Below are 27683 nucleotides of genomic sequence, written 5' to 3' on the forward strand. Positions count from 1 at the left end.
AATGGTGAGTTTCACAGGTGGAGAGGTCAGGGGTCAGTGGAGGATGATACGGAGCATGGGGCCAGCGCTGAGGGGATGAGAGCCAGTTAGGTTGTGGCGGAGCTTTGAGAGTGCATGCTGAAAATATCGACTGTCTCCTACGCAATCAATAATACAGTGCAACATGTGCAGAGAAGGATGAAACTGTTAGTCGTTCCCTTCAGAGACTGTTGGCTTTGCTTCTTTCAGTAGACTGTTGCTGACACCGACGTGACAATACCAGGAAACGGTAGCACATCGATACAGCGGCTGTTACGTCTCTGGCCAGGAAGTCAGAGCTCATAGTTCATGATAACGGTACAGCGTGAATCACTTGGTGATCCTGGTTAACATGACTGACTGCTTGTACTGATGGTAAGTCCCCAGACAGTCATCACTATACTAATGCTGCTTAAATAACCCGGTTACTGGAATCAGAGGGTCTGCTTAAAGTGATCCTTTTGGGCCTTTTATACATGCAAAATTAATAATAAAAAAAGAAAAAAATTGAAAATTAAGATAATTCAGGAAGTAATGTTGAAATATTTAATATTTTTTTCGCCTTCTTCCATGATAATGATCGACACCACCTCTTGCCCGACATTTTGCCATCAAAATAACTGGACAGCTTACAGTGACGTAGGCTTACCTTCCATCTGCAAGGCCTTGGCCAGCTGTTGTTAAACATTTACTTTAGACAACACTAAGTGATGCTACCATAACCTGTGGTCTATTTTAAATGGCTGTTTAAAGCTTCTGATGAAGTGGATATTTTATCACAGTAAAATAGCGACAGTGGGCTGCCTTTCAGTAAGGTAAAAGAGAAGTTGTCTATCTTATTACACACATATAGTATACATATATTAGGGCTGTTAACAGATAAAAAAACTAATTAAGCGCACTATTTGTGATTAATATATTTATAATATAAATAAATAATATATAATATGATATATTAATATTTAAATTCAAATACTATTGTTTAATAGCATCTTTTTAACTTTGAACACAGATTCTCTCCTGTGAACTACAGACGAATAAAGTCAGCAAGGCCATCACAACTGACAGCTTGAAAGGTATATTCTTTTATATATATATAGAGTTATATCCGCTTCCAGAGCTCATGTTTGCAGCAGCCTCTCTGTGCTGACCATGCAGTGTCTTTGTCCACATCTAACTTTGTGTCATCGCGTGAAGTTTTTATTTTGATCATCGAGTTTGTTTCATTTAATGGCTGGGGTAGCTGGTGTTGGATCAGCTGGGGGAGCCCGGTCTGCCGCGTCCGGTGGGCCCAGGGACCCTGGCCCTGCCCAGAGCATGGGGCCAGCGGCCCTGCCCAGAGCTGTGCCCGAGGAGGGAGCGCCAAAGGTGGTCTGGCAGAATGCGGAAGCGGGGCATGCTAAGCTAACTGCTAGCCCATGCAGACTGGCAGTTCTGACAGTAATAATAAATAATTAAATTTAGATATCAGCTTACAAGGCAATAATTTACTGTATGCAATAATATAAATGATAATTAACAACAAAAAAAGTGCTCCATGTTAAAATGCCAGTTGAATTTCAAGTGTCGTGAACTCACGACATTTGTTACATGTTCATAATGGCGCATCACATAACCCCATATGCGGCCCAGTGGCACGGCATAGCAGAATATCTGACCCTCTATGAGGAGACGAGGGCTTGGAACAAATAACGCCTCCTGTTGTGAGGAAGCGGAGACGCAGGTTACACACCAACAGTCCAGCGAGGAGCAGAGTCGAGGAAAAAGACTCCTCTCCATGTGTCGACAAGCAGGAGGGAGCGCGCACAACCCCGATATGCCTGTCAAACAGCCTCGCAGAGCCGCCACAGGAGGTTAACAAAACGCAGCTGTGTTAATTACGTAAAATTTTATAATGTGTCAAATATGTCAAATTAATCACAAAATTAAAGCATTAATTTTGACAGCACTATATATTTTAAGTGTCCATGTCAGTCGCGGATAGTTAGATGATCCTATCAGCCTGGATGAACGTGATCTCTATAAGCTGTTCCCACCGTAGGCTGAAGAATCAGAAATCCCGTATACGGTGTCATACTGGTACTGACGGTTTAATAGGCTTGCTTGAAGCAAGGTATCTTGTTATATAAGCCACAGCTTGGCTCCGTTTCTACTGCAGTGGACTGGGAGTCTGAAGCAGAGACAGCGAATGAGCCATAGTGAGCATGGGTTTATGAATAAGATGCTCTGTGGGGGTAGGAACAGTTAATGCAGTTACACAAAAGATTAGGGGAAAGAAGGCTACTAATGATACTGACTGGTGAAAGCTGAACAACCTAAATGTGAAAATAGTTTTGAGAGACAAAACAGTAGTTTGACACCCCCCCCCCCATCCCCGTCCCCATCCTCACCTGGGCTTCCCTGTCGACTGTTGCTGTCTGCTGGGCTGGATCTTGATGGCTCCGCGGTGGTGCGACATGTGCGGGGAGCTCCTGGGGGATTGGCGGGGGGAGAGGCGAGGAGACGATCGTAATGTCGACTCTGGGGTTTGGCCCTGTACTCCTGATGGGGGGCTGCTGGTCGGGTGTCTCCTGGGGATGCGCTTGATGAGCCGACTGACCCAGCGCTGCTGCTCTTCCTGGGAACAGGCCAGGAGGAGGAGCTCTTTGGCGGTGGACATGTCGTAGTTCACTGTGGATGAGGAGAGATGAAATAGCAGGTTGGAAAAAAGCAGAGGTTCCTGGGAGAGCGGGAACAAGGGAGACTCATCACCTTCCGGTGAAAGAATTTCCCACTTGATCTTTAAAGGTCATCTGGGTTTGTGTTTTCAGAAACTTTTTTTTGTGTCCCCCCCCCCCCCCCCTTTTTCCTCGCCAATTGTACTTGGCTAATTACCCAACTCTTCCGACCCTTGCCGGTCGCTGCTCCACCCCCTCTGTTGATCCGGGGAGGGCTGCAGACTACCACATGCCTCCTCCGATACACATGGAGTCGCCAGGGGGACGTAGCGCGTGGGAGGATCACGCTATTCCCCCAAGTACCCCCTCCCCCCCCGAACAGGTGCCCTGACCGACCAGAGGAGGCGCTAGTGCAGCAACCAGGACACATACCCACATCCAGCTTCCCACCTGCAGACAGAGCCAGTTGTGTCTGTAGGGACTCCCGACCAAGCTGGAGGTAACACGGGGATTTGAACTGGCGATCCCGTGTTAGTAGGCAATGGAATAGACCCCCACACCATCTGGACACCCCCTACCAATGATTTTGACTGTAGCCGTCTGTGATGCCCCTCACCCCAATGGGAGCTGAACTAACTCGTTCTAACACACCAGTGTTGTGCCTCCAGAATCAATGCCATATGTAGTTGTGTATACAAGAGTTAGGTTGAGGAGGACATTTCACTTAAATAAAGCAAATTTTTACGCATTTCCTGATGTAAATAACGGGACTAAGGAACCTTGTGTGATGACAGATTGCCAATAAAACGGTGTTGTTGTTCACAGTGGCGTACGGTGGTGTACTATGTAGGTTTTTGACCTCTGTACCACCCTTTTTTAAAGACTTCTGTACCCATAATGATGGAAGTGGGCGAGCGCCGGAGAGCTGCACGTGGACCACTGATCTGGCGACACTCACCCTTGCACGGTGCTATGACCTCCTCTTTTCTGTCCAGGTGGTCTTTGTGGCACTTGGTGTGGCAGCGGCGGCACTCGAGCGCTGGCGGGGGCTTGAAGACGTTCCACAGGGGCCGGGTGCAGGCCTCGCAGCTGGAGGGGAAGTGATAGAGGGTGGGGATGAACTCGTGGCCCTTATGGCCGATGTAGGAGGGGCGTTCGCCGAACGGAAGGGGATCCACCACAAACTCGTGGTCACGTTTACTCTCGCCTTCATTGGCGTACAATACCTGGATAGAGAACGAAGAAGAAGAGGGAAAAAGGACGGTTTCATCCAACCTTTAAAAACAAATGTGAAATAAATAAATAAATAAGCTGAAAGGGGGACATTTCTATGGTCGTTTCCAGAATTCAAGAGGTGTCACCTGGAATATCCTGGGTATTTCTCTGGCATCTGCACGGTACACATCTGTGTGAGTGACGGGTCGGACATGGAATAACTTACTGTGGGCGAGAGAGACGAGACAGAGTTTAAGAGCAACGGCTGTAATGCTTTCTTTAACGATGGAAAGACTTTAATCAACATCAGCAAATAAAACAATTGTGTATCCAACACAATGACAACAAAACATAAACCACTTCCAAAAGGAAAACTCTTTTCATGTCCTGCTATGTATTTGGTTTCACTGATGCCCAAACACTTAATGGTCTCTAGCAGCGATGAGATCTGAGCTTTCTTCACTGTGGGAAAGCAGCACTACACCACGCATGCTTATGAGACAATATGCTTCACATTAGAGGGGTGCACTCGGTGGAGTGCAGATGTGTGCCTGGCGTACATATATCTCTCCCTCTCCCGTGTTCGAACTTGGTGACAAACCCCTTTTTTCGCCTTCTGGGAGAAGGGAAATACACACACAACAGACAGAACAACCAGTGTTTTTCCTGCCTTCCTGCGATGCCGGAAGTCGGCACGCCCCGGTCCCCGCCTTTGCCTGCCGCCTGACCTGCACTGCACCCCACCCCAATGCTCATCCCCGCAAGTGGTGGGTCCATGGGGTGGCTATATAGATATGTAATTAAACATTATTATTATTATCATTATCATGTATAACCACATGTCTAACCTTAACCCCTAACCTTAACCTAATTGTAATTCTAACCTGAACCCTAAAACCAAGTCCTAACTGTAAATAGACCCTTTTCCTCACGGGGACCCATAAAATGTCCCCAGAAGGGAGGTGGTTTCAGGTTTGTTTTTTTATCCAAATGGGGATATTCACCTCACCTTTCCCGTTAACTTTTAATGGTCTGTTGTAACATAACAGCAGATCCAGTCTGTCTGCCTCTGTTTTGAGGCCTCAGAATCGAAACGGTGTGAGAGTCCAGGCATCAAGGTGGCTTGATGGGCATCAAGACGCTGGCAGTACTTGCCAATGCCATTGAAAACGATGGATGCGATTGGAAAGTGGGTTTGGCACATGTCAAACTCGCTTCCAGTGCATCCGGGCCTATTTAAATCCGATATAATATGAATGACTGACTGACAGGTGCTGCTTACTGCCAAGTGGGAGAAAGCGGCGCCCACAGAAAAGTAGCCTACCAGATATCTAGTGGGTGAGCGAGTGACTCGTACAGGCCAAGACCTTCGGTTTTGGGCGGGGGGGGGGGTACAACCGAGTTAAAACGAGCACCGAAATGGTTGCTTTCCTCACAGGGGTAGGTTAACACAGTAACCGACTTAACACACTTCCACAAATACAGTTAATATAAGAGCTGCACAACCGTGACACGTTATCTCGCCTCGTCCTCACAGTTCACGCTCGCTAGCGGGAGGGGCGAGTAAGTGAATGAGGTGTGTGTGTGAATTAATTGTACAGCGTTTTGAGTGGCTGTTGCAGCTAGAAAAGGGCTATATAAAATGCAATTTGACTGATTGATAGAAAACCTGGTACATGCGCACACACACACACACACACACACACACACACACACACACACACACACACACACACAACCAAAGGCATGATACCCTCCAGGGTACTGCCTGGCGGAGATAATGGCGGCGCTATACTCGTAGCACGGTGTGATCAGAATCACGATGGCAGCATGGATGACGTTCGAATGACTCACTCGATGTCCAGTATCATGAAGGGGTTGGACAGCTCTCTGTCCTGCTCGCTGTTGTAGAAGAGGATCTTCTTACTGCTCACCACCACGTACTGTTCAGGAAACACGCGAGCCAAACATGTCGGAGGAAGAAAGAAAAGGTCCGGTCATGGGAACAGGCAGAACAATGTTAATTGTGAAGGAGGGCATTTGATGTGGAAGTCACCTTTTTGTCCCAGCCAAACCTCTTGGTGTTCTTGGCAGGAAGCGACAGCCAGCCCTCCAGCCTGGTATCTATTGAAGGCAGGGGAAGCAGGAAGACGTTAACGCTGAACACAGGACTCGCTTTGATCGGGTGAAGAGCTTAGACGAATACTCCTGACATTTTAAAAGCGGGGCATTTTTCTTTTCCTCCTCCACTAATCACTTACCGCAACACGGGAGAAATGTTGTTGTCGCTGAAAGCGACGGGAACAATAAGTGTGAGGCCGTGCAGCAGTCAACACTTCCTGCTCTTGGTTTCAATGAGGAATGTGGAGAATGCTTACAAGCCATTTAAGAGGAACTGGAGGACAAATGTGGAGTCACTCCCCCCCACACAGACTTCTCTTGAAAACTAAAATGTAGGAGTATCCATTTAAGTTTAGAGGAAACTTCACACTCTCTCAAATCATCAGGCAATGTGGACAAAACCTGCCTTTCCTCACAGCTCTCTTTTAACTTATTTTAGCTTTTGGTCTTCATGTGTGTATATCTTATATTGTGTTTGTCTTGTGTCTGTCTTGCACTGTTTGGGGAAGCCACAGCCCTCATTTCATTTTTAACATGTGCCTGCACATTGTTTTTAATGACAATAAATTGAATTGAATTTCTGACAGATTAACCAACCAGGGCAGCACCAAGCTGTGAGTATCCACAACATCTGCTGAATATACAGCGGGATTAAAGCACAGCGGAGACAGAAATAGAGTGAAAAGTAGAGACAGAGTAGAGGAGTTATGCTGGGACTTTGTTGGGCATGAACAGTCGGGGGTATTTTACTTCCAACTCAACTCGGGAAATGGATTTTCCTCAAGATCATAAAGAGAAAAGAAATATGTCTTTTCTGCAAAAAGGTGCTTTTCGCCAGTGAATAAAAGACATGACTCAGGAGACAAACAGTGTTCTTGTGTTGATTTTCTCCCCAATTGTATCTGGCCAATCACCCCACTCTCTGAGCCATCCCGGCCGCTGCCCCCCCCCCCCGCCAAGCCAGGGAGGGCCGCAGACGCAAACTACCACATGCCTCTTCCGTTAACTGTGGCGTCGCCAGCCGCTTCTTTTCACCTGACAGTGAGGAGTTTCACCAGGGGGACATAGCACATGGGAGGATCACGCTATTCCCCCCAGTTCCCCCCGACCGACCAGAGGAGGTGCTAGTGCAGCGACCAGGACACATACCCACATCTGGCTTCCCACCCGCAGAAACGGCCAATTGTGTCTGCAGGGGCGCTCGACCAAGCCGGAGTTAATGCAGGGATTCAAACCTGCGATCCCCGTGTTGGTAGGCAACGGAATCAATCTTGTGTCAATTGTTAACCTTCAATTTTAGTTTATGGTACGAGCAAAGTAAGAAGTAAAATAACCAAGACTTGCTGGAACCGCCATGCAGGGTCACCTGCACGTTCAGGCTCTGGGGGCCGGTTGTAGGGGAGGGCCAGAGGACGGTGGCACTGCTCGGGCCGCCCATCATCCTTCCCATACCCCTCTTCTTCTTCTTCCTCTTCATCTTCTTCTTCGGAGTCAGAGTGGAAGAGAGGGTGGGCCAAGGAGAGGTTGGGCCGGGTGTCAATGCAGACAGATTTGTGCGTTCGCTGGTAGGTGAATGACATTGACTCTGCAGTGTGGGAGTGAGTGATGCGCACTGCACCACATCCGGGCGAGAGAGAGAGAGAGAGAGAGGGAGAGGGGAAGGATGAAGATGAAGTCAGGGGAGCAGGGGGGAGTAAACAGGGAAAGAGGATGAAAGAAAGAGGAAAAGGTCAAAAATAACTGGCCTGAAAGATAAAAGGGACTGCAAGTGAATAGAGGAAGTGAGTGAGAGGAGACAACAGGTACAGAGAAAAGGGAGACTAAAAAGAAGGCAGTAAGTACAGAGAGAAGGTGTCTATCTCTTCATATGAACTTGATGTTGAGCACTTCAATGCACTCCTTGGTACAAGACCACATGGTTCAAAGAATTAGATGAAGAGCTTTTCCTTCTACCTGGGTATCCATCGTCCATGTCCAGGTCGTTGCCGCTGCTGATGCTGGTGGAGTCCAGCGAGTGAACGCTGAGGGAGCTGATTTGACTTCGCAGCTGCTCAATGTCACTGTCTTTACTGTCCAGAGCCATCTGAAGCTCCAGACGGCCCTGGCTCTCATCTTGTATGAGCTGAAAGACAGAAAAGTGTGCACAGATATATCAGTCATGGCCAGAATGGGAACGCTAGGAATACAGATGGCTCTCTCTCCTGAGTGGCTTCATGATACACATGTTGAGAGCGTTCAGATAGACGCCGTGTACAAAATAATAGAGGCAGCTTGAAGGAATCAAATACCTGCACACCCTTTTTTTTTTGCACAAACTGTGCAAGTTGTCTCAAGAACTACAGAGCTCTCAACCATTGCATCCTCTTTTTTTTTCTACATCGGTGTTCTAAGATTTTTTTTACATTTTTGGTGTTTTCTGTAGAGAGAGACAGGAAAGGCAGGGGAGAGAGAGGGGCTGACATGCAGCAAAGGGCTCCGGCTGAATCTGAACCCAGACCGCTGCAGTAAGGACATTGCCTTAATATGTGTCTGGGTGTCATCTTGGACAGCACATTATCTTTTTTTTTTTTTTTCTAAAATTTATTTCTGATTTTTCCCTTTTTTCTCCCAATTTAGTGGCCAATTGATCCCTATTTTAATTCAAACACCCACCCTCGTATTGCATGCGTTCGCCAACTGCATCTCTCCGGCCGGCAGTCTCGAAGGAAAGCGCCTCCCCACTTTCGTGACAAGGCGAATCCAAGCCGAACCACTGTTTTTCCGACACACACAGAGACGCATTCACATGACGAACACAAGCCGACTCCGCCCCCCTCCCGAAGACAGCGTTGCCAATGATTGCTGCTTCATCGAGTCCGGCCATAGTCGGATCTGACGAGACCGGGGCGCGAACCCCAGTCCCCAGTGGGCAACTGCATCGACACCAAGCCGATGCTTAGACCGCTACGCCACCGCGGACCCTGACAGCACATTATCTTTTGAAGCACACATCAACAATGCTACTCTGTCTGCATACTTCCAGCCATGCTATAATAGTCTTCACCTGCCGCTTACACCTAACAGCCCCACCATTCTCATTCACAGCCTGTATTGACTACTGCAACTCTACCCTCTTTGGTCTTCCTCTCAAGTGTCTTCGTAAACTTCAGTTGGTCCAGAATTCCACTGCCTGTATCGCTACCAGATCCCTTTTATTGGTCATATCTCTTCTGTTCTTCAGCAACTCCACTGGCTCCCTGTTAAATACTGCATCAAGTCTAAGATCTGCTGCTCACCTTTAAGGCCCTTCATAAACCCTGCTCCTTTGTATTTTTCTGAACTCATTCATATCCACACGCCCTCCCGCACTCTCAGATCCTCTTCTGCCATCCAACTTTCTACACCATCTGCCTGCTTGACTACCATGGGGTCCGGAGCCTTCAGTCGCTCAGCCCCCACCCACCCACCCTCCCCCCCGCCTCCGGAACACTCTCACACAAGAAATTTGTGCAATTTTTTTTTTGTGGATTTTTCCCCTTTTTTCTCCCCAATTGCATTGGGCCCATCACCCCACTCTTCCGACCCCTCCGGGTCACTGCTCCACCCACTCTGCCGATCCGGGGAGGGCTGCAGACTACCACATGCCTCCTCCGATACATGTGGAGTCTCTACGCGCTCTACTAGGTAAGTTATTGAGGCACCTAAAGATGGGGGGGTTTAAACACCAGATTAAAGCTTTCACCTGGGTTCACCTGCTATGTGCATCACAAACATACCACAGTACCTGCTACAATTTCTTCCACACTTATAAACAGAGGCACTGAAGTTATGCCGTTGGTTGCGGTGCTGTGGTTGTACTCACGGCCTGCATCTCATTGAGCTCTTTCTGGTACTTGATGATGGTGCTGCTGAGCTTCATCTTCTCGGACTTCAGCTCCAGCTGCAGCTTCCGGTTCTCCTTTTCCTTCCTGCGCACCTGGGTGTCGTTACCTCGGTGACCGCCGTGCACGTTCTCCCTCCTGTTCATGACCTCTGCCAGCTTGTTGACGGCCTGGGGACAGACGAACAATGAGGCTTTGTTAGTAGATGTACTCAAAGACATACGGTAGGAACAACAGGAATGAAAACCTTAAATACATGCAGACACACATGCCATATCATTATGTTAATTTAGTCTTAATGATTGAATTTTGGTGCTTATTCAATATGGCTTATGCACAATTAATCACCGACAGCAAATGAAAAAGAAATGCACAAAATGAAACGTGAAGTCATATGTAATGGAGCTGAACAACAGCATTGATTCATACTTTTCGGGTTCAGCCACACACCTGAATCTTAAGCGTCCTTTCATTTTGCAGCTGCCTTTCAAATGAGAGCTTGACAGAGTTGATCTTTTTCTCCTCCTCCTTGGTTTTCTGGAGCTCTGCAAGCAGAAGTATTAATAAACCACATCAGTCCAGCGTCGCTAGACATTTCTGCCAGACAGATCCTACCATCTTTCCTGGGCCTCTCGGCTCCATTTTCGCCATTTAAGTTTTACCACTGACTGTGTTAAAAGTACACCTTTTCTTATTTGAATGGCCCGGGTTTTTCATTAATTTCATAGAACACAAGGTTATTATTCCAGATGTGTCCACATAGGAGCTTGAGAGTAGACAGTGGCTGAAAGAAGGGCTATTAAGACAAAACTTCCATTGAATTTCCAAAAATATCCCCTCATAACTTTTACAGGCCTAGAAAACACCTTTTTTTAATATATATATTCTATGACTTTTTCCAGGTTTTGGTCCATGACTAAAGAAGCACTTGCAGTATTATATGAGACAGAATGATGATATTGTATGAATTCATGCAATACGCCTGCAGTATCATTAGTTAAAAGAGACACTGACGTTGCTGCATATCCTTGAGTTGGTTGTTGAGCTCTTCCTTCTCGCTCGCCAGGTTGGCCACATCCACTGTGAGGGTGCGGTTTGACTCTTCCAACTGTAGGGGGCAGCAGCACAGAGGTGAGTTCATCTCATCCACATGTACATGAGAGTTAAATGAGAGGTCAAATACCCGTCGCCACTGGCTTTAGCAAATTTTCAGATCCTATTGGGAGACTTAATGTTGCTGAAAGCAACCTGCTGGGAAACCAGCAACTCTTTCTGATATTTGTGGATAAATGTATTGGCGTCGGTACAAAAATCATGCAGAAGACGTCATATTCCAGATGTGTACTTCCCACCCGTGCTAATGAGTCATCTCTACTGAGAGAGGGCTGAGGGTGGACTAACTGATGATGACTGGAGTCTAAAGTTTCTTTAAATATGTAGGTCAGTTTCCTTATTTTGGTGTCCCTTTCTGTCTTCTAATAAATGGCAGGTTGAATGTAGTTTTTATCCATCCATTATCCAAGCCGCTTACCCCAAATGGGGGTCACGGGATGCTGGAGCCTATACCAGGGTTCACTGGGTGGCAGGCGGGGAGACACCCTGGACAGGCCACCAGGCCATCACAGCCCCCCCCCCCTCACACACACACACACACAAACACACACACCTAGGGCCAAAATGTACAATGAAGGCCCTTTTCACATATTCATGATTCCCTCCTGTTTGCATAGTTCATGGAACAACTTAATAAGTGTTATTATTGAGATTAACAAATCGGCTTTAATATCATTAGTTATCATGGCCGTTATATCACCAAACCGCGACTTCTTAAAAGTGAAGAGTTATTCTCCTGTTACAGAGAATGCCTCTATTTACACATGGAAATGTCCAACCTATACATGCTAAACATTAAATTATAGCTTTTGTTGTAGAAATAAATGTTGACCAGCTAGCTTCCAAACCATACAGTAGGTACATGAAGTTAAGTTGACTTGAATTCAATTGAAGTCATCCTGGATCAATATAATTAATTATATTAATCTAGCGCCAATGTTTAAAAACTATTAAGAACAGTACTCCTCAATGAATCATCTGGTAAATATCATCACCTTCTTAAAATAATGGCCTAAGTCATATTTTCAAGTTTTTCAAAAAACAGAATAAATTGACAAATTTTGTGTTTATTCTGTTTTTTGAAAAACTTGAAAATATGACTTAGGCCATTATTTTAAGCAGGTGACGATATGTTCATTCAAGATCATCATAAATCTTTTAAATTAGGACCATGTTAACGTGTGTCTGCTGTGAACCAAATAAATATTAACAAATAACACATTACAGAAGCTTTGACCTGCCGATCAGACAAGGTAATGTATATTAGACTAATGACATCGCTGAAAAACCAGTACCTCCTGCCCTATATCAAACAGATCATCTGTTTGGCTACTGATGTTGGTCCCACCCTCACGATCTTCTTCCCCCCTTCTTTCCCAATCCGTCTGCTCCACATCGTCCCCCTCTCCCCCTCTATTCACTCACCAAACTGATGGTGGCCTCCTTGTCGCCGAGCTCCTGCTTATGTCTGGCCATCATGTCTTTGATCTCCAGCTCCTTCATGATCTTCTCCTTCTCCAGATCAGAGTACTGCTCCTCGGCGATGGAGCGAGCCAGCTGCTCAGAGTCTGCTTTGGTCAAGCTAACCTCCAGCTGGGATGCCAGCGAGTCCCTGTGGTGCGATAAAAACCAAAAGCGTTTCAAAAAATGAAAAATAAAATCCCAACAGCTAGACCCTAACGGAAGCCTGCTGTCCAGACAAAGTATCTGACAGACGAATCCTTACGGGAAAGTTTCAAACCATTTCTACAAGACAGGGAGTGAGATCTTACAAGGATCTGCTAAGGGTGAACCATTTAATATCATGGTCCTATACAGTGCATCTGGGAAGGCCCGGCATTCATCGACTTAAAAACAGGCAAAATCCTCTCAGCTGGCCTGTTAAATGCATTTATATTAGGTTAAAGACACTATTCAGCAAAAAGCTTGTTATATTCCCCCCCCCAACCCTTTCTCCCCAATTGTACCTGGCCAATTACCCCACTCTTCTGAGCCACCCCGGTCCTAGCCCCACCCCTTCTGCTGATCCAAGGAGGGCTGCAGACTACCACATGCCTCCTCTGATACATGTGGAATCGCCAGCCACCTCTTTTCACCTGACAGTGAGGAGTTTCACCAGGGCGACGTACCGTGTGGGAGGACCACGCTATTCCCCCCAGTTCCCCCTCCCCCTTGAACAGGCACCCCGACCGACCAGAGGAGGCGCTAGTGCAGCGACCAGGATACATACCCACATCCGGCTTCTCACCCACAGACACAGCCAATTGTGTCTGTAGGGACGCCCAACTAAGCCAGAGGCAACACGGGTGTTCGAACCAGGATCCCCGTGTTGGTAAGCAGCAGAATAGACCGCTACGCTACCTGGATGCCCAACTCAGGTAATTTTAATTAGTGCAAAAACAGTTCATTCTTAATCTATCAGCATAATTTGCCAGTGTCCGCCATATCCATCGGATGATGGAGCTAAACCAGTGAATCTGATTTGCAATTCAGACTGCCACCTCTGCAGACACGCGGAACCTTTTCATAGCAGTTCTGGACTGGAGATGGAGACAGCTGTCTGTGGATGCTGAAATAAGCTGTAATAGTACCTCTCCTCCTGGTATTCCTCCAGTCTCTGCCGGGCTTCTTTGTAAAGCTTATTCCTTTCGTCGCACTCCTCCTTCAGCTCACGAATCTGAGTCTTGTAAAGGGTCTTGGGAGGAAGAGAGCAGCATATTAATTTCATCAGGGAGTAAAGTAGATTACAGAGGAGGAATTACAAAAGCAGCACCGCTGAGAGAGAAGGCTGTGTAGATACAGAAAAATGGGGCAAAGTAAGGGAAAAAATAAACAGTTGGCGACCAAAACTGCTCCCAGATCCCCCCCTGAAACGACTAGTTTGCCAAATTTCAACACGAGTGCGGGATTTTTCGGGCCTGCTGAAATGTTTCAGTATTCAGACTTGCACATATTTTGACGTGACTGCTGTAAAACACAATGTACAAAGACGTTAATAATTCTGCAAAGCTGACTGGCATTGAGAGAATGGAAATGATGTTAGCTTGCAAATTGCTTTTCCCCTCAAGTAATGTGTACTGGGTTAGTCCATGCATACTAATAAAGGCAGTATACGTTTACTGTAGCAGAGCAATTAAGATGGTTTCTCTTACCGTGAAATATTGCTCTGCCTCCAGCTGGTCCTTCAGCTCCTTCAGCTGACCATCCGCCTCCTGCCTCTCCCTGGGACAGGACCAAAAAAAAAAGAAAGAAAAAAGTCAGTCATTGCAAAAGCTGGAATGAATATCAGAAACCTACTTTACTTCAACTGGGAGTGCCACTTGGGTTTCAACGATCATAAAACATAGTTACTCTGGGTGCCTGTATACGAGTACAACATGCTGAAAGAAATGCGTACATGTACAGTATGTCTGCAAAGACCCCATAATGATGCAACTTCAGAAGTGTGACCACTGTAGCAACATTCAGAAACACAGCTTCTTCTTGCTCTCGGTCGGTGAAAGTGTGTGTGGGCGAGTGTTTTGTATGAAAGCTCGGTGATTATTCTATTTGCAAACAGTTGAGTGTTTTTACTGCAGTCCGTTCTCCTGTTTGGAATATCAGATGTGTGTGGTTTCCTAACACTGCAATGGGAGAGTCCCTTAAGGTTTACACAATAATAGGAATGTAATCCAGTCAATTTAGTGTATTGATCCATAGCTGACAGCGCAGCTGGCACTGACCCATCCATCTGGTACTCTTCGAAGGCTAAAGCAGTTATTTGCACGCACTATTAAACCTGTCTGTGAATAAATGTGTGTGCATAGATGTATTTATATGCGTGCGAGACCTGCGTAGCTCCTGGTTCTGTTTCTCCAAGCTTTGCTTCATGTCCAGCAGGTGGTTCAGCTCCTGTTTGAGCTGCTTCTCTGATGAGCGGAGCAGAGATACCTGCTGGTTCTGCACCTTCAGATCATTTTGGCTCAGACTCCGCTTCTGTATCTCTTGTTCCAGGCGCAAGTTCAGATTCTTCACCTGAGACGGATGGACAATCAGACAGAAGGACTTCTAATGACCCGTTTTGTACCTTCAAGGATGCACACGTTAGCCATTTAATCTAAGCTGCAGAAAGGACAAAATGTTGGTGGCTTGCCCCTTGATGTGAACTGCCACAGCAAGCTGCAACGCCGTGTATTTGGACCCAGTTGCAGAGAAGAGGCAGAGGCAGTTGGTAAAGTACGAAGTCTCTTTACTGGGCTTCAGCAAAACACAAAAAAGACACACAAAAAAAAACCCCCACTGCCAAACAGGGCAGGCAGTAAAGCACACTCGAATCCATACAAAAACTCAGCAAAACACTCGCTCACACAGAGGAGGCAGATGAGGGTTCAGGAGACAAGCAGAGGCGACCCCTCTGAGCAGGCAAGCCGGGCAACTGCTTGGAGCTCCAGGCAGTAGGGGGCCCCCCGAGGGCTGACAGAATTTACTCCAAAGCAGTGACCAAAACCACCTCCGCCTTAAACTACCAATGGACGATTTGCAATGACATGACCTCACAGCAGGCCACCTCCCTTGTAGGGGCCCCATGTCATTCGCGTTGCACGTGCACTGCCTGCGCTCTTCGAAAGTGAAAGTTACGCCCAGCGTCCACGCCACAAAGTTTATATTTCGTATATTTTTTTTTATTGGTGACAGATTATTTATTACATAATGGCGATGAACGCTGGTCGGGGGCCCCCTCCTGAGAACTTCTGCCTAGGGCCCCAACAGACCCTAGCATCGCCACTGGAGACAAAGGCTTTCGCAGACCGACGTGAAGCCTCTCCAAGACTCGACCCAGAATGGCTGCAAAACACAGTCAAATAGTCCCTAGCACAGGTGCACAACATCATGGGCCAATCAAGGAGACTGGGCGCAGGGGAACCAAAGCACCAATCAGGAGATGGGTGAGACTGGGCGCAGGGGAACCAAAGCACCAATCAGGAGATGGGCGAACCCAGATCACAGACCATGACAGGTGCACATACTCACAGGCCAGCCAGTACGCGGGTGCAACGCATACTGGCTGATTGCGGGCCGATAGGGAAATGTCACAGAGGCTGCTGGTCCTCTGGCCAGTGATTGTGTCATAAGGCTGCACAATTACGGCTAAAATTATAATAAAAATCATTTTGCTTAATATTGTGATCACTATTACTTATCACAATTAGTCATTCATTTTGGGGGACAGAATTGTTTTACTGAGCAGTGAAAACTGCCTTCACATTCATAACGCATTTTATAATACTGTAAATAAATCAACATTCATACATCAATCCATTATCTGAACCACTTATCCTGCTCTCAGGGTCGCGGGGATGCTGGAGCCTGTCCCAGCAGTCAATGGGCGTCAGGCGGGGAGACACCCTGGACAGGCCGCCAGGCTATCACACAGGGCCGACATACACACACACACACACACACACACACACACACACACACACACACACACACACACACACACACACACATACCTACGGACAATTTAGTATGTCCAATTCACCTGACCTACATGTCTGGACTGTGGGAGGAAACCCATGCAGACATGGGGAGAACATGTAAACTCCACACAGAGGACGACCCAGGACGGACCCCCAAGGTTGGACTACCCCAGGGCTCGAACCCAGAACCTTCTTGCTGTGAGGCGACCGCGCTAACCACTGCGCCACCATGCCGCTAGGATATGTAACATGTAGAATAGAACAATAAACCCATGGCTGCTTAACAGCCAAAGTGTCTGCTAAAGTATGCTAACAGACTTGTTTTGCTGGTGATCATTGTCGATCCTAACAAATGTACAAAAATTCAAATCAAAATACTTCCCACCAGAGCAAGCTAGGCCAAGCAGGAATAACTGCCCCCAGCCACGATCAATTAATTGTGGAAGCCAATGTCGAAATGGAGATTACTACACGATTAATTATGCAGCCCTACACCTTAGCATGCAAAGTGAATTCTAACAGAAGATCGAGCCTGGATGAGGGCCTGATCGAGATGAACCTGCCGCTGACAGGTGAGTGACCATTGATCTCCTGCAGAATAAGCATGTTCACAAACCTCTTCAGAGAGCTTGTCCTTGTGTGCCCGCAGCTCATCTAGTTTGTGCTGGGCCTGCTTGTAGTCACAGTCCAGCATGGAGTGGTCCTTCTCAAATTGTAGTAACTTTCCCTCCACTTGTAGCTTCGCGCTTCGCTCCTCCTGAAGGGTGTGCTCGATCTCTGGACCACAGAAAAAGACCAGGAAAGATTATCTCCACTGCACACAATATATGGCCTGGGTTAAATCAAATATGGGAAACATTTGTCCTTTATTTTCAACTGCTTCTGAACACCAGGACGGGAGACTTTAGCCCATCACAGCAAAGTACTAGGAAGTCAGCTTGCTGTACCTTTCTGTCAGTTTACTAGATCCTGTTGGTTCAAATAGCTATATGCTTTTAAACTGCCGTTTACTTTCCCCTCTCCATCATAAATTACTCACTCAAGAGACAATCACGGAATCCAATCCTGTTCATTTATTTATTTTGGATTTCTCCCCTACCCCTTTTTTCTTCCCAGTTGTACCTGGCCAATTACCCCTCTTTTCCGAGCCATCCCGGTTGCTGCTCCACCCCCTCTGCTGATCCGGGGAGGGCTGCAGACTACCACATGCCTCCTCTGATACATGTGGAGTCGCCAACCGCTTCTTTTCACCTGACAGTGAGGAGTTTCACCAGGGGGACATAGCGCATGGGAGGCTCACAGTATTCCCCCCAGTTCCCCCTTCCCACCGAAAAGGCGCCCCGACCAACCAGAGGAGGCACTAGTGCAGTGACCAGGACACATACCCACATCCCGCTTCCCACCCGCAAACACGGACAATTGTGTCTTCAGGGACGCCTGACCAACCCGGAGGTAATATGGGGATTCGAACCAGGATCCCCATGTTGGTAGGCAACAGAATAGACCACTACGTTACCCGGACGCCCTGTGTTCTGTTTATTTTAATCCCCCCACCTTCCTACAGTCATTTCGCCTACAGCTACCTCACCTTTCAAAGCCCCCGACTTGGCCTCCTCGATGGACTGGTAGATCTTGTTTTCATCAGCGAACTTAGCTTTGGTTGCCTTGTGTTCAGCCTCCTCCTGCTCCAGACTCTGCTGGAGCGACTTCAGCTTGAATGTCAGGTCGATCGCCTGGTTGGTCTTCTCCTGCATAGCCAAAAGGGAAAATGGCTCACTTTCTGCTCCCTTTTCATACTTACAGTGGTATGTTTTGTATTTACTGCACATACTTTTCAGAAAGCTGTTGTATAATTTCCACTGAGGACAACTTAATCTAAAAAAAATGTCAATATTCAGTTTGAGTGAGGTGCATTTATGGAGCTGGTCAGGCATTTTAACCTATGCTGGAAATTGCCTCCTGGAAATGGAAACTTACCTTCTTCTGGTCAGTAAGCCTCTGCTGTAGCTGCTTCTTCTCCGTCTCAGCCCCGGAGAGAGAGGACTTAGCCATCTTCATCTCCTCCTCCAGGCCAGAGATACGCCCTGATATGGAGGAACGGATGAACAGGAAGGAGGAAATGAGAGCACCAGTTATTGACATAGAGAAAGAATGAGAACAGATGTAACATTTGCCGTGGTATTAAGAATTTCATTAGGATGTGGATGGGTAACATATGTATCCTGCAGAAGGCCATTCTTTCCTTATGATCATGTTAGGTGCTTGTGTATGTTAACATATGTTCTGAATAATTATCTAGCCGTGTGTGTGTGTGTGTGTGTGTGTGTGTGTGTGTGTGTGTGTATTTGTGCATGTGTTTAATATTCACTGCCAACTAAATCTACCTTAAACTTTGACAGTGCCCTTTTATGCTTTGATTAAAGAACTTGATTTGGCCATGTAAGAAAGTGTGCAAACTACAGGGACATTTACAGTTCAGCTTCAACATACTGTAGACATGATCTACTGTAGACATAAATCTTGATGCTCTAGAAAAGCCCGAGGAAAACACAAATTTTGATTTTACCTCATTCTAACTCTGCCCTATGAAGAATTTTCTTGGCATGAAAACATCACTGCAAACAGGCATCATTCTTGTTACAATGTGTTCCCTGATTTTAGTGAATGGTTTATTCAGTTTGGACGGAGTGTCCTAAAGCTTCTGAACAAAGGGTCTCACAAGAGTTGCTGGCTCAGGTCTAGCTTTGGCTTTTACAACGTCTTACTCTGGTCAGGGGCCACTCCAAGCCTTTTCAACAGATGTTTCCATCTATGATTAGATCTTTCCTCTGTCTTGGTCCAAAACAGCAAATTACATCTACAACCCCATCCAGTGCTAAGCTCCAATTTCTATCTAATTTCTTTCCCTGTTACACAAGTGGACTTATCCTTCAGCAGCTTTGCATGTACTGCTCTATTAAATACACATTTTTCACATCGAAAATAGCTCCATTACCTTGGTAATGGAAAGAAACAAGCTTGTTTTTTGGCTGGTGGATTTGAAATTAAGCAGCCAAAGTGATGTTTTGGAATAAATGGAAATCAGCATGGAAAATTTAGCAGGAGTTGGTCAAATGGTTAGTGATTATTTCCCACTCAAGTCTTTTCTACTCTGTAGCTGCAGTATATGGGAAAGGCATGTCTCACCTTGTAGGTCGGCGATGGTCTCCGCCCCAAGGTTTCGGTCTCTCCTCTCGGCCTCCAGCTCAGCTTGCAGGCCCATCAGCTGCTTCTCCAGCTCCATCTTGCTGTTTTCCAGCTGGCTGCACTTGTCCTGCACCTCCCTGAGGCTCACCTCCAGGCCCTGAGCCTGCTTCTGAACTTCTGTGAGGCTCTTTTTCAGCCGCCCAGCTGCCTCTTGCTCCGCCTGGAGGACAGCGTTGGCATCCTCCAGCTGAAGAAAACAAAATGCAGATGATGTTAGGATTCCTGCACATCTTTGACCTTCATCCACTTCAGTTTCAATTTTCCGTGTTTTTTTTCCCCTCATTTAGATGTCACATGTCTTGTTCCAGGATATTTAGATCTACTGACAGCCAAGGTTGACTTTTTCCAGCCATGCAAGTGCTTATAAACAAATTTCCATGACCAAGTCCAAACCTTTCTGTATCAGTTTTCCATTAACTTCTCCCAGCTCAGGAAACAAGGTTTGGGAAATTTATGGCCTTTCCAGGTTGTAATCAAAGTATATTATGAATAGATTAGTAGATACTTCACGACATTGGTTTAAGATAACTCCTTACTTGTCTCTGCAGCTGAATGTTCCTCTCAGTGGAGATCTGGGAATTTTGGTTCTTCCGCTTCAACTCTTCTAGCTGATCTTTCAGGTTGTTCACTTATTTGGGAATGTAATATCGAGACGGTATTAGCTATGTTCATTTTTGTGCATGCTCTTATACAAAGTGTCTAATGTCATGAGCATAAACAAACTGGAGTATGAGCAGCCCCAAAGGGAGCAAACCCTCTAACCAAGTCACTGGTAGTGCCACTTTCCACCTAGCAAGCTACACAGGACCAGCATACATTAGCACATCCAATATAAACAGTGATGGTAGTGGGCTATAGGGTCTGTTCAAACAGAAGGTCCTCACATTCATTCTCCAGGCTGCGTTTTCTGTCCATCTCAATGTCCACCTTGCGCTGGTTCTCGGCACTTTGGTGCTGCAGCAGGGCTCGCTCTCTCTCCAGCTGCCTCAAAGAGGACTCGACTCTCTGCCTGCTGCTCATCTGGACAGGAGGAGAAAATCAATGAAACGCAAATAAAGGCTAGAAAGTGAATGTAAAGTTACAATGACATTCGCTCATTCATCCATGTGTCCCATCCATTCTTCAATGCACTCTTCTCAGTGCGTTCATTCGGTCCTTACCTCCTCGTCTAATTCTTTGACCAACTTCTCTAGGCGGCTGGTGGCATTTCTAGAAAAGAAGATATACATTTGAAAGGTGTATGATTTTGCACCATTCTGTTCATTTCTGGTGTAATGGCATTGGAGTTTTTGTACTGTATGTAATAAATCTAGCCAAAAAAAAAAAAAAATCAGTCAAGGCTAAAGGCAAACTGAGGCCCAGGTTCACAAAAGTCAATTTGAGTCCATTTGAAACATGTTCATAAGCCGCATAAGACTTGTGATTTCTGCTTGTGTGCGTATGTTTCAGTTCACACATCATATTTCTACCCCCGAATTTTAGAAGCAAAACCCATTTGTGCGGTTTTACAATGTTACACTCATTTCTCAGTCACATCCAATGGGAGCAGAACAAGTGTCTGGCTGATAGAGAGGTACTCTGGCCTCAATGCAGTTTCAGATTCAAATCCATAAAGCTCACCATTTCAGTTTTGGCTGGGTTTTTTTTCTTCTTCTATTGGCTGTACAGGGTAATGAGAAGGCAGGCTTTCTTTACCCCAATATCTTTACCCCAAGCTTCAAGACAGCCGATGATTTTTAGACACCAGAACCAGTCCTTAAATCCAAACAACCATCCAAGTACATCAAAAACACAATCCGAGGGGTCCGGGTAGCGTAGCGGTCTATTCTGTTGCCTTGCAACACGGGGATCGCCGATTCGAATCCCTGTGTTACCTCCGGCTTTGTCAGGCGTCCCTACGGACACAATTGGCCGTGTCTGCGATGGGAAGCCGAATGTGGGCATGTGTCCTGGTCGCTGCACTAGCGCCTCCTCTGGTCGGCCAGGATGCCTGTTCAGGGGGGAGGGGAACTGGGGGGGAATAGCGTCGTTCTCCCCTGCGCTACATCCCCCTGGCGAAACTCCTCACTGTCAGGTGAAGAAGCAGCTGGTGCAGCCCTCCCCGGATCGGCAGAGGGGGTGGAGCAGCGACCGGGACAGCTCGGAATAGTAAGGTAATTGGCCCGATGCAGTTGGGAAGAAAAAGGCGGGAAATTTTTTTTTTTTTTAAATTTGTTTGAGAAATGGAGACAATTGAAAGCCTCAAATGGAAAAGCAACGTGGCATCGGCTGGTTTTCTCATTCGCAAGTAATATAATGAACAAAGTCTTACAAAGTCTGACCAAAACATTGGTAGAAGTGGGGCAGACAGCAGCTGTGTGCATCAGGACCATCATAATTCCCAGTGTGTGAATTGTTTAACACCGGTGTATTAAGAAAAACTGGATTATACGCCCCAGTTAATCCAATTAACTGAGGTCGTATAACATAAAGTACTGTTTTTGCCATTAACAAAGCCTGCACAGCAAAAGGTTGTGATGTCAATGCTGAGCGGGAAGCAAACAGAGTCCAACAACATATGTTATGTTTTCTGTTCTTTTTTTCTTTTTGGATTTTTCCTCAATTTTTCTCCCCAATTACCCCCTCTTCCGAGCCACCCGGTTGCTGCTCCACCCCCTCTGCCGAGCCGGGAAGGGCTGCAGACTACCACATGCCTCCTCTGATACATGTGGAGTCGCCAGCCACTTCTTTTCAACTGACGGTGAGGAGTTTCACCAGGGGGACATAGCGCGTGGGGGGATCCCGCTATTCCCCCCAGTTCCCCCTTCCCCCCCGACCGACCAGAGGAGGCGCTAGTGCAGCAACCAGGACACATAGCCACATCTGGCTTGCCACTCGCAGACACAGCCAATTATGTCTGTAGGGATTTGAACTGGCATTCCCCATGTTAGTAGACAATGGAATCGACCGCCACGCCACCCAGACACCCACATATGTTATGACCTAGTATGTAGTATCAGAAAGCAACATCTCCAACAGGGTGTGCAGGTTTTTGCTATTAGAGTCAAATTTAAGGCCTCAAAAACAGTCACAAAATTTCTAACTTCTTTAAAAATGTTGAAATCCTGTGAGATATTTCCAACACATTTCTTGGTCTCGTTGCAAAGAGAAAAAAAATAAAAAAGTACACTCTCAGTTTAATGGCATTTGGGAAAGTCTAAATTTAACACAGATGACGGTGTGATGATAAACTGAAGAAGGAAAACATTATTTCATCCACAGCACAGCGGGCAGAGAAACAAGTATTACGGGGAAAGTGTTATCAAACTTCTATCTAGAAACAACTGGTGTTATTCTTCAGTGCTTATGTGCCTGGGAGTGTTATCGGTCCATACTTGCACTTCTGTTCCCAGCCATCTTTGGCCTGCATCTCATGGTTGAGCTGCTCCTCCAGCCGGTGTAGCTTTTTCTGCAGCTGGTCAGAGAGGAAGAGCGGTGAAAGGTGAAAAACACGGTGGGCCGCTACAGGCCATCATTCATCCGTTCCTTCTATTCACCTGCTAAAGGTTAAGGGGAACCCTGCCTCGCTTGGGAATGTACGTGCTATTCAGGTACCGAGAAGACCACGTGACTGACCGTGTTTTTCCACAGCCGAAAACAAACCCCCCCTGCCCCCGGAGTTGTTTTGTTGGCTTACAACAGGACATTAACTTTTGCAGAAAAATAAGATGTTTGGTTGGTGACTTGACACCCAAAAAAAACAAAAACAAAAAACAAACTATACAGTGTGGCGATGCTGTAAAATGTGGACCAAAACAAATATAGCCTTGGCTTCAAAGCAACTATTCTGGGTAGTCTTATTTTCTATCTCGTTACTGCATTCACGGCCGCATAGTTTGGAGTGAGGTTGGGGGGGGGGGGCAGGACAAACTTCTTGACTTTCTCCCTGCCTTTGGGGAAACAGTTCATTTACATTAACCTGTCCTCGGGTTGAAGGAATAAATCTCACAAACGTGAACATAGAATTACGGTCCGTCTCTGGTTTTAGTATCCGCAGTGCAGCAAACACGCATATGGCACAACTAGGAAAACACCTACCTCTCTTTTACTGTCGGAGCAGTACTCCTTTTCCTCGGCGCTATCCCCGCAGTCCTCGCAATCCTCCACAGAGCTGCCTTTATTTCCTCTCAGCAGCCTGAGAGAACGAGGGAGAGAGGAAGAGAGAGGGAGAGGTGCCTGTGATTAAGTTAACCTGAGGTGTATTTTCCCACCCATGCCAATTTCCCTTTCCCTCACAGGACCCACCCTCGGCAACCGAGTGACACGTCCTGCAACGGGCAGGATGAAGGCCACCAAGGAGGCGTTGTGTCCTAATCCATTAACATCGAGTAGACGCCGGATGCAGAAAGTGAGGAATTAAAATACTGAGGTGAGAATATAAGTTACCCACACACTGGACGGATGCTCCCGCTGGACTTTAAAATGGCGAGGTTTCGACCTAAATTGGTCGTTGTTGGGGCGTATACACCGAGTGATTATTTTTAACAGATCAGATCCCTCGGCGGGACCGTCGGCTTCCCAGATGCGCGCGGCTGAAGATTGCTTTCTTCTGAGACACTGGTGATTAAACCAGGGGAGCCGCATCAGTTTTTCCATTACATTTTCCTGATCAAGGCCAGGATCAAGGCACCAGGCTTCATGGTGAGCGGAGGGGTCTTAGCGGAAAAGGGCACTCACTATAACAAGGCAGCTGTGTGGAGCTGGAACAGACGCGCGGTGTCTTACTGGTGTGAGGCGGTATGAAGGCAAATGGGTATGAAGCCACCTTCCTTAGTCTCTCTCAAGCTTTCAGGCACGGGGGCTGACCTCAAGCTCATATGCTGAGACTGCAGACCAGCCTCACAGAGGATGAAACACACGAGAGACGTTTCCTCCTGCTGTGAAAGTGGAGCTGAAATTTCAATATCACTAATGAATGTGCCGCGGGCTTGAATCCCAAACATAAGAAAAATACACCGTGGGTAAAGGTGTCATTAGTGGGGGGAAAAAAGGAACTACGTGGCAGAAACCAAATGTAATACTTTGAAGACAATATTATTATACAAAAAATGTTTTTAAAAAAATCTTACTGGTCTTCCTTGAAGTAAGTAAAGCCGACAAATGGAAGCTGGTTGCCGACAAAGGCCCTGGGTGGAGGGAAGGTCTCAGCATCGCTTTTATCATCCTCTATCTCATCAAAGTTACTGGTGTCTATGTCACTGCTTAGTTCTGGCACCACCGGGGCCACAGCTGGGGGAGAGAGAGGGAGAGAGAGAGAGAGAGAGAGAGAGAGAGAGAGAGAGAGAGAGGAGAGAGAGAGAGAGAGAGAGAGAGAGAGAGAGAGAGAGAGAGAGAGAGAGAGAGAGAGAGAGAGAGAGAGAGCCCAGAGAGAGAGAGAGAGAGAGCCCAGAGAGAAAGTAGAAGGCGAGCCCAGAGAGAGAGAGAGAGAGAGAGAGAGAGAGAGAGAGAGAGAGAGAGAAAGCAACGGAGGAAGTCAGAAATGGAAAAGAGCGGAGAAGATGTCTTACATCAACCAAACACACTTGTAAATTAGTTTGCAATTAAGAGACACTCCTAAAAACACCACGGGTTACTACAGCTCAAATTCCTCAACAGTTCCTGCTCACCACAGTAATCACTCACTATGTACTTTTCAGTGTTTTTGGGCATACCGTGTGCCGACAGAACCGAGCTCTCCACAGGCTGGCGTGAGGCTGACACCACCTCCTTCTCCCCCTACAGTACCCGCTTTGTGCCCCACACACTGCACCTTTCACGGGCGCAGTCTAAACATACACCAGGAGAGAACGCTCCTTCTTTCTCCGCCGCTGAGCAGCGGCCACTCTTTAAAAAAGGACCTTGCACAGCAGGCGAGACTTAAGTGTGTCAAAGGTCCAATCGGAGGAAAGCGAGCTGCCTCCTTAACCCGTTAGTGATGCCTGACTGAGACATGAGGTTGCATTCTGAATCCAGTCCCTGAAAGCGGATGGACCTGCGGCTTCCAGCTGAGAGCGCACACCCCTCACTGTGCCGAGTGCGACTCGCAAAATGGCACATAATGTCGGAGAGGGACGGATCAAGTGGGGGGGAACGAAACAAACGAAGGGAAAGTAGAAAAGGAATAGAAAGAAGAAAACCCAAAGTGCGGCGAGACAGAGAGAGAGAGACGCGGGCTGCTCCATGGAAGGCCTTGTGGCACGACTTCCGGCATGCTCTCTGATAGCGGACTGCTAATGACAGGCAGCCGCGGCCACAGTGAGAGTGAGAGAGAAGGAGCAACCCTCAATCTGGGGCGCCCCTCTCATTAGGCCAATCCACACAGGCCGCACACCCTGCCCCGCCCGCTCCTAGGGGGGGGATGCCGCCAATCCCTTCTAGCCATCCATCCACTCATCCATCCATCCATCCATCCATCATCCACATGAGACTGCCTCCAAGGCCCTTCCCGCATGCCGAAGGTTTATTTTGGGAAAATTAAACGAGGCTCTGCTTTTTAAACATGGAGGCAGCATGGAGGATCTTAGATCGATAGAGCAACCACAGACAATAAAGCCTTGAATTGAGCTCCGTCTCCGGGCCACACACAGCAGGGAGCCATGTCACTCATAACCGACACATGGGGGACACGCTCCTCTATGCAATGAAAACAGTGCTGTGTGTGTGTTTGCACGTGTGTCCTATTTGCTAAGTGCACACATATGCATGCACCCACACCACACACACACACACGCACACACACACAAAACTTGGGGAAAGTGCATAATGGACACGTGCACACATGCATATAAATTTGATTTGTGCGGTGGTGGCACAGTAGTGGTTTAGCGGTCCACGGCCCGGGCTTTGCATCAGAAGCCATCTATCTTGTCTTAATCAAACCCAGGTGAAGCAAAGGGGGGAGAGAGGCAAGGGGGGGGGGCCTGCATGTAATTATACACAGAGGTCCCGATTGAATTCCTTATAAGTCCCCCCCTTTCCTTTTTTTTCTTCTTTCCTTCCCTTCTTCGCTTCCGCTCTTTTAGGGCCATACTGATCTGATGCAGCCCAATAAGGTTCTCGTCACAATACACAATGTGACATGAACACACTGCGAACGCCACTCTCACTAAAAGGTGCAGAGGACTTGTTTTCCAGGTATGCCTCGAATACTGTACACCTTTAAAAGATCTCGTCAAGTATGGGTGGATGGATTGATCTGTAATGCCTCATGGTATCCTCAGGCATCAGAGATGGGGAACCTCGTATCATGCAGCTTAAGAGGGATGCTCTACCTGTTGCACTAAACAAGACTATGACATCTTTCTCAAGATGTCACTCAACATCAGACTCACCCGTTGACATGCATCAGTACCTTATCATCCAAATAACGCAACAGTACTGTACAGTGTGGTGTGTGTTTTCTGTGTAATGATCTCAGTTTAACTCCTGGACAAGTGCCCGGATGCCGAGTTATTCCATATGTTTTGCTGTTTTGCACATTGACTCATACATCCAAGATAGCAGAGGAGAACATCTGGAGAACATCTATAAAACTGTAAGCTTAATGGGAGACCTTAAGAGATAGAAAGTATAGTATGATGTCTGATGGCTTGCAAGAAACAGACCTTGGCAGAAATAGACAAGAAGAAGTACTACTACTAATACTACTAATGATAATAATGACGATAATAATAACAACCGTCATGGAGAACATATTCAACATTTGCGAGAATGGCAAAATCTGCACTCCTGGGGTTGAAAAATGAATTACTAGATTCAAAAAAGTTGTCACACATGCAAGTAAGGCACACAAATAAGCAAACACAAACTTACTCTCTCGGATGTTGTCAAAGGTCCACTGGTCGTTCTTGAAGAAGGGGTGGCGTTTGATCTCGTCCACTCCGCTGCGCCCCAGACGCACCTCCCTGTACATAGCAACAGCGCCAAGCGGTCAGAGAGCAAGTACGACCGAGCGCCGCGCTCGCGCTCCTGCCTCC

The 27683-nt window shown here is 46.9% G+C and overlaps 1 protein-coding gene across 1 annotated transcript in view; it reads right to left on the bottom strand.

The window, feature by feature from the left end:
* Positions 1-27683, bottom strand: part of LOC130125430 (rho-associated protein kinase 2-like) — a 47200-nt gene that overhangs the window by 2081 nt on the left and 17436 nt on the right. The window contains exons 8-31 of the mRNA XM_056295009.1: positions 27520-27611; positions 24798-24957; positions 23767-23863; positions 23064-23143; positions 20850-20898; positions 20574-20709; positions 20226-20317; positions 19630-19876; positions 18421-18527; positions 18032-18191; positions 17060-17220; positions 14814-14998; positions 14137-14206; positions 13576-13679; positions 12410-12596; positions 10886-10979; positions 10322-10416; positions 9853-10041; positions 7965-8133; positions 5947-6014; positions 5745-5833; positions 4037-4115; positions 3634-3901; positions 2409-2688 (exon numbers count right to left, since the gene is read on the bottom strand). Coding sequence (XP_056150984.1) covers positions 2409-2688; positions 3634-3901; positions 4037-4115; positions 5745-5833; positions 5947-6014; positions 7965-8133; positions 9853-10041; positions 10322-10416; positions 10886-10979; positions 12410-12596; positions 13576-13679; positions 14137-14206; positions 14814-14998; positions 17060-17220; positions 18032-18191; positions 18421-18527; positions 19630-19876; positions 20226-20317; positions 20574-20709; positions 20850-20898; positions 23064-23143; positions 23767-23863; positions 24798-24957; positions 27520-27611 — 3258 coding nt within the window. The remainder of the gene's footprint in view (positions 1-2408; positions 2689-3633; positions 3902-4036; positions 4116-5744; positions 5834-5946; positions 6015-7964; positions 8134-9852; positions 10042-10321; positions 10417-10885; positions 10980-12409; positions 12597-13575; positions 13680-14136; positions 14207-14813; positions 14999-17059; positions 17221-18031; positions 18192-18420; positions 18528-19629; positions 19877-20225; positions 20318-20573; positions 20710-20849; positions 20899-23063; positions 23144-23766; positions 23864-24797; positions 24958-27519; positions 27612-27683) is intronic.

This window comes from Lampris incognitus, chromosome 15, assembly GCF_029633865.1.
Source record: "Lampris incognitus isolate fLamInc1 chromosome 15, fLamInc1.hap2, whole genome shotgun sequence".
Taxonomy (NCBI): Eukaryota; Metazoa; Chordata; class Actinopteri; order Lampriformes; family Lampridae; genus Lampris; species Lampris incognitus.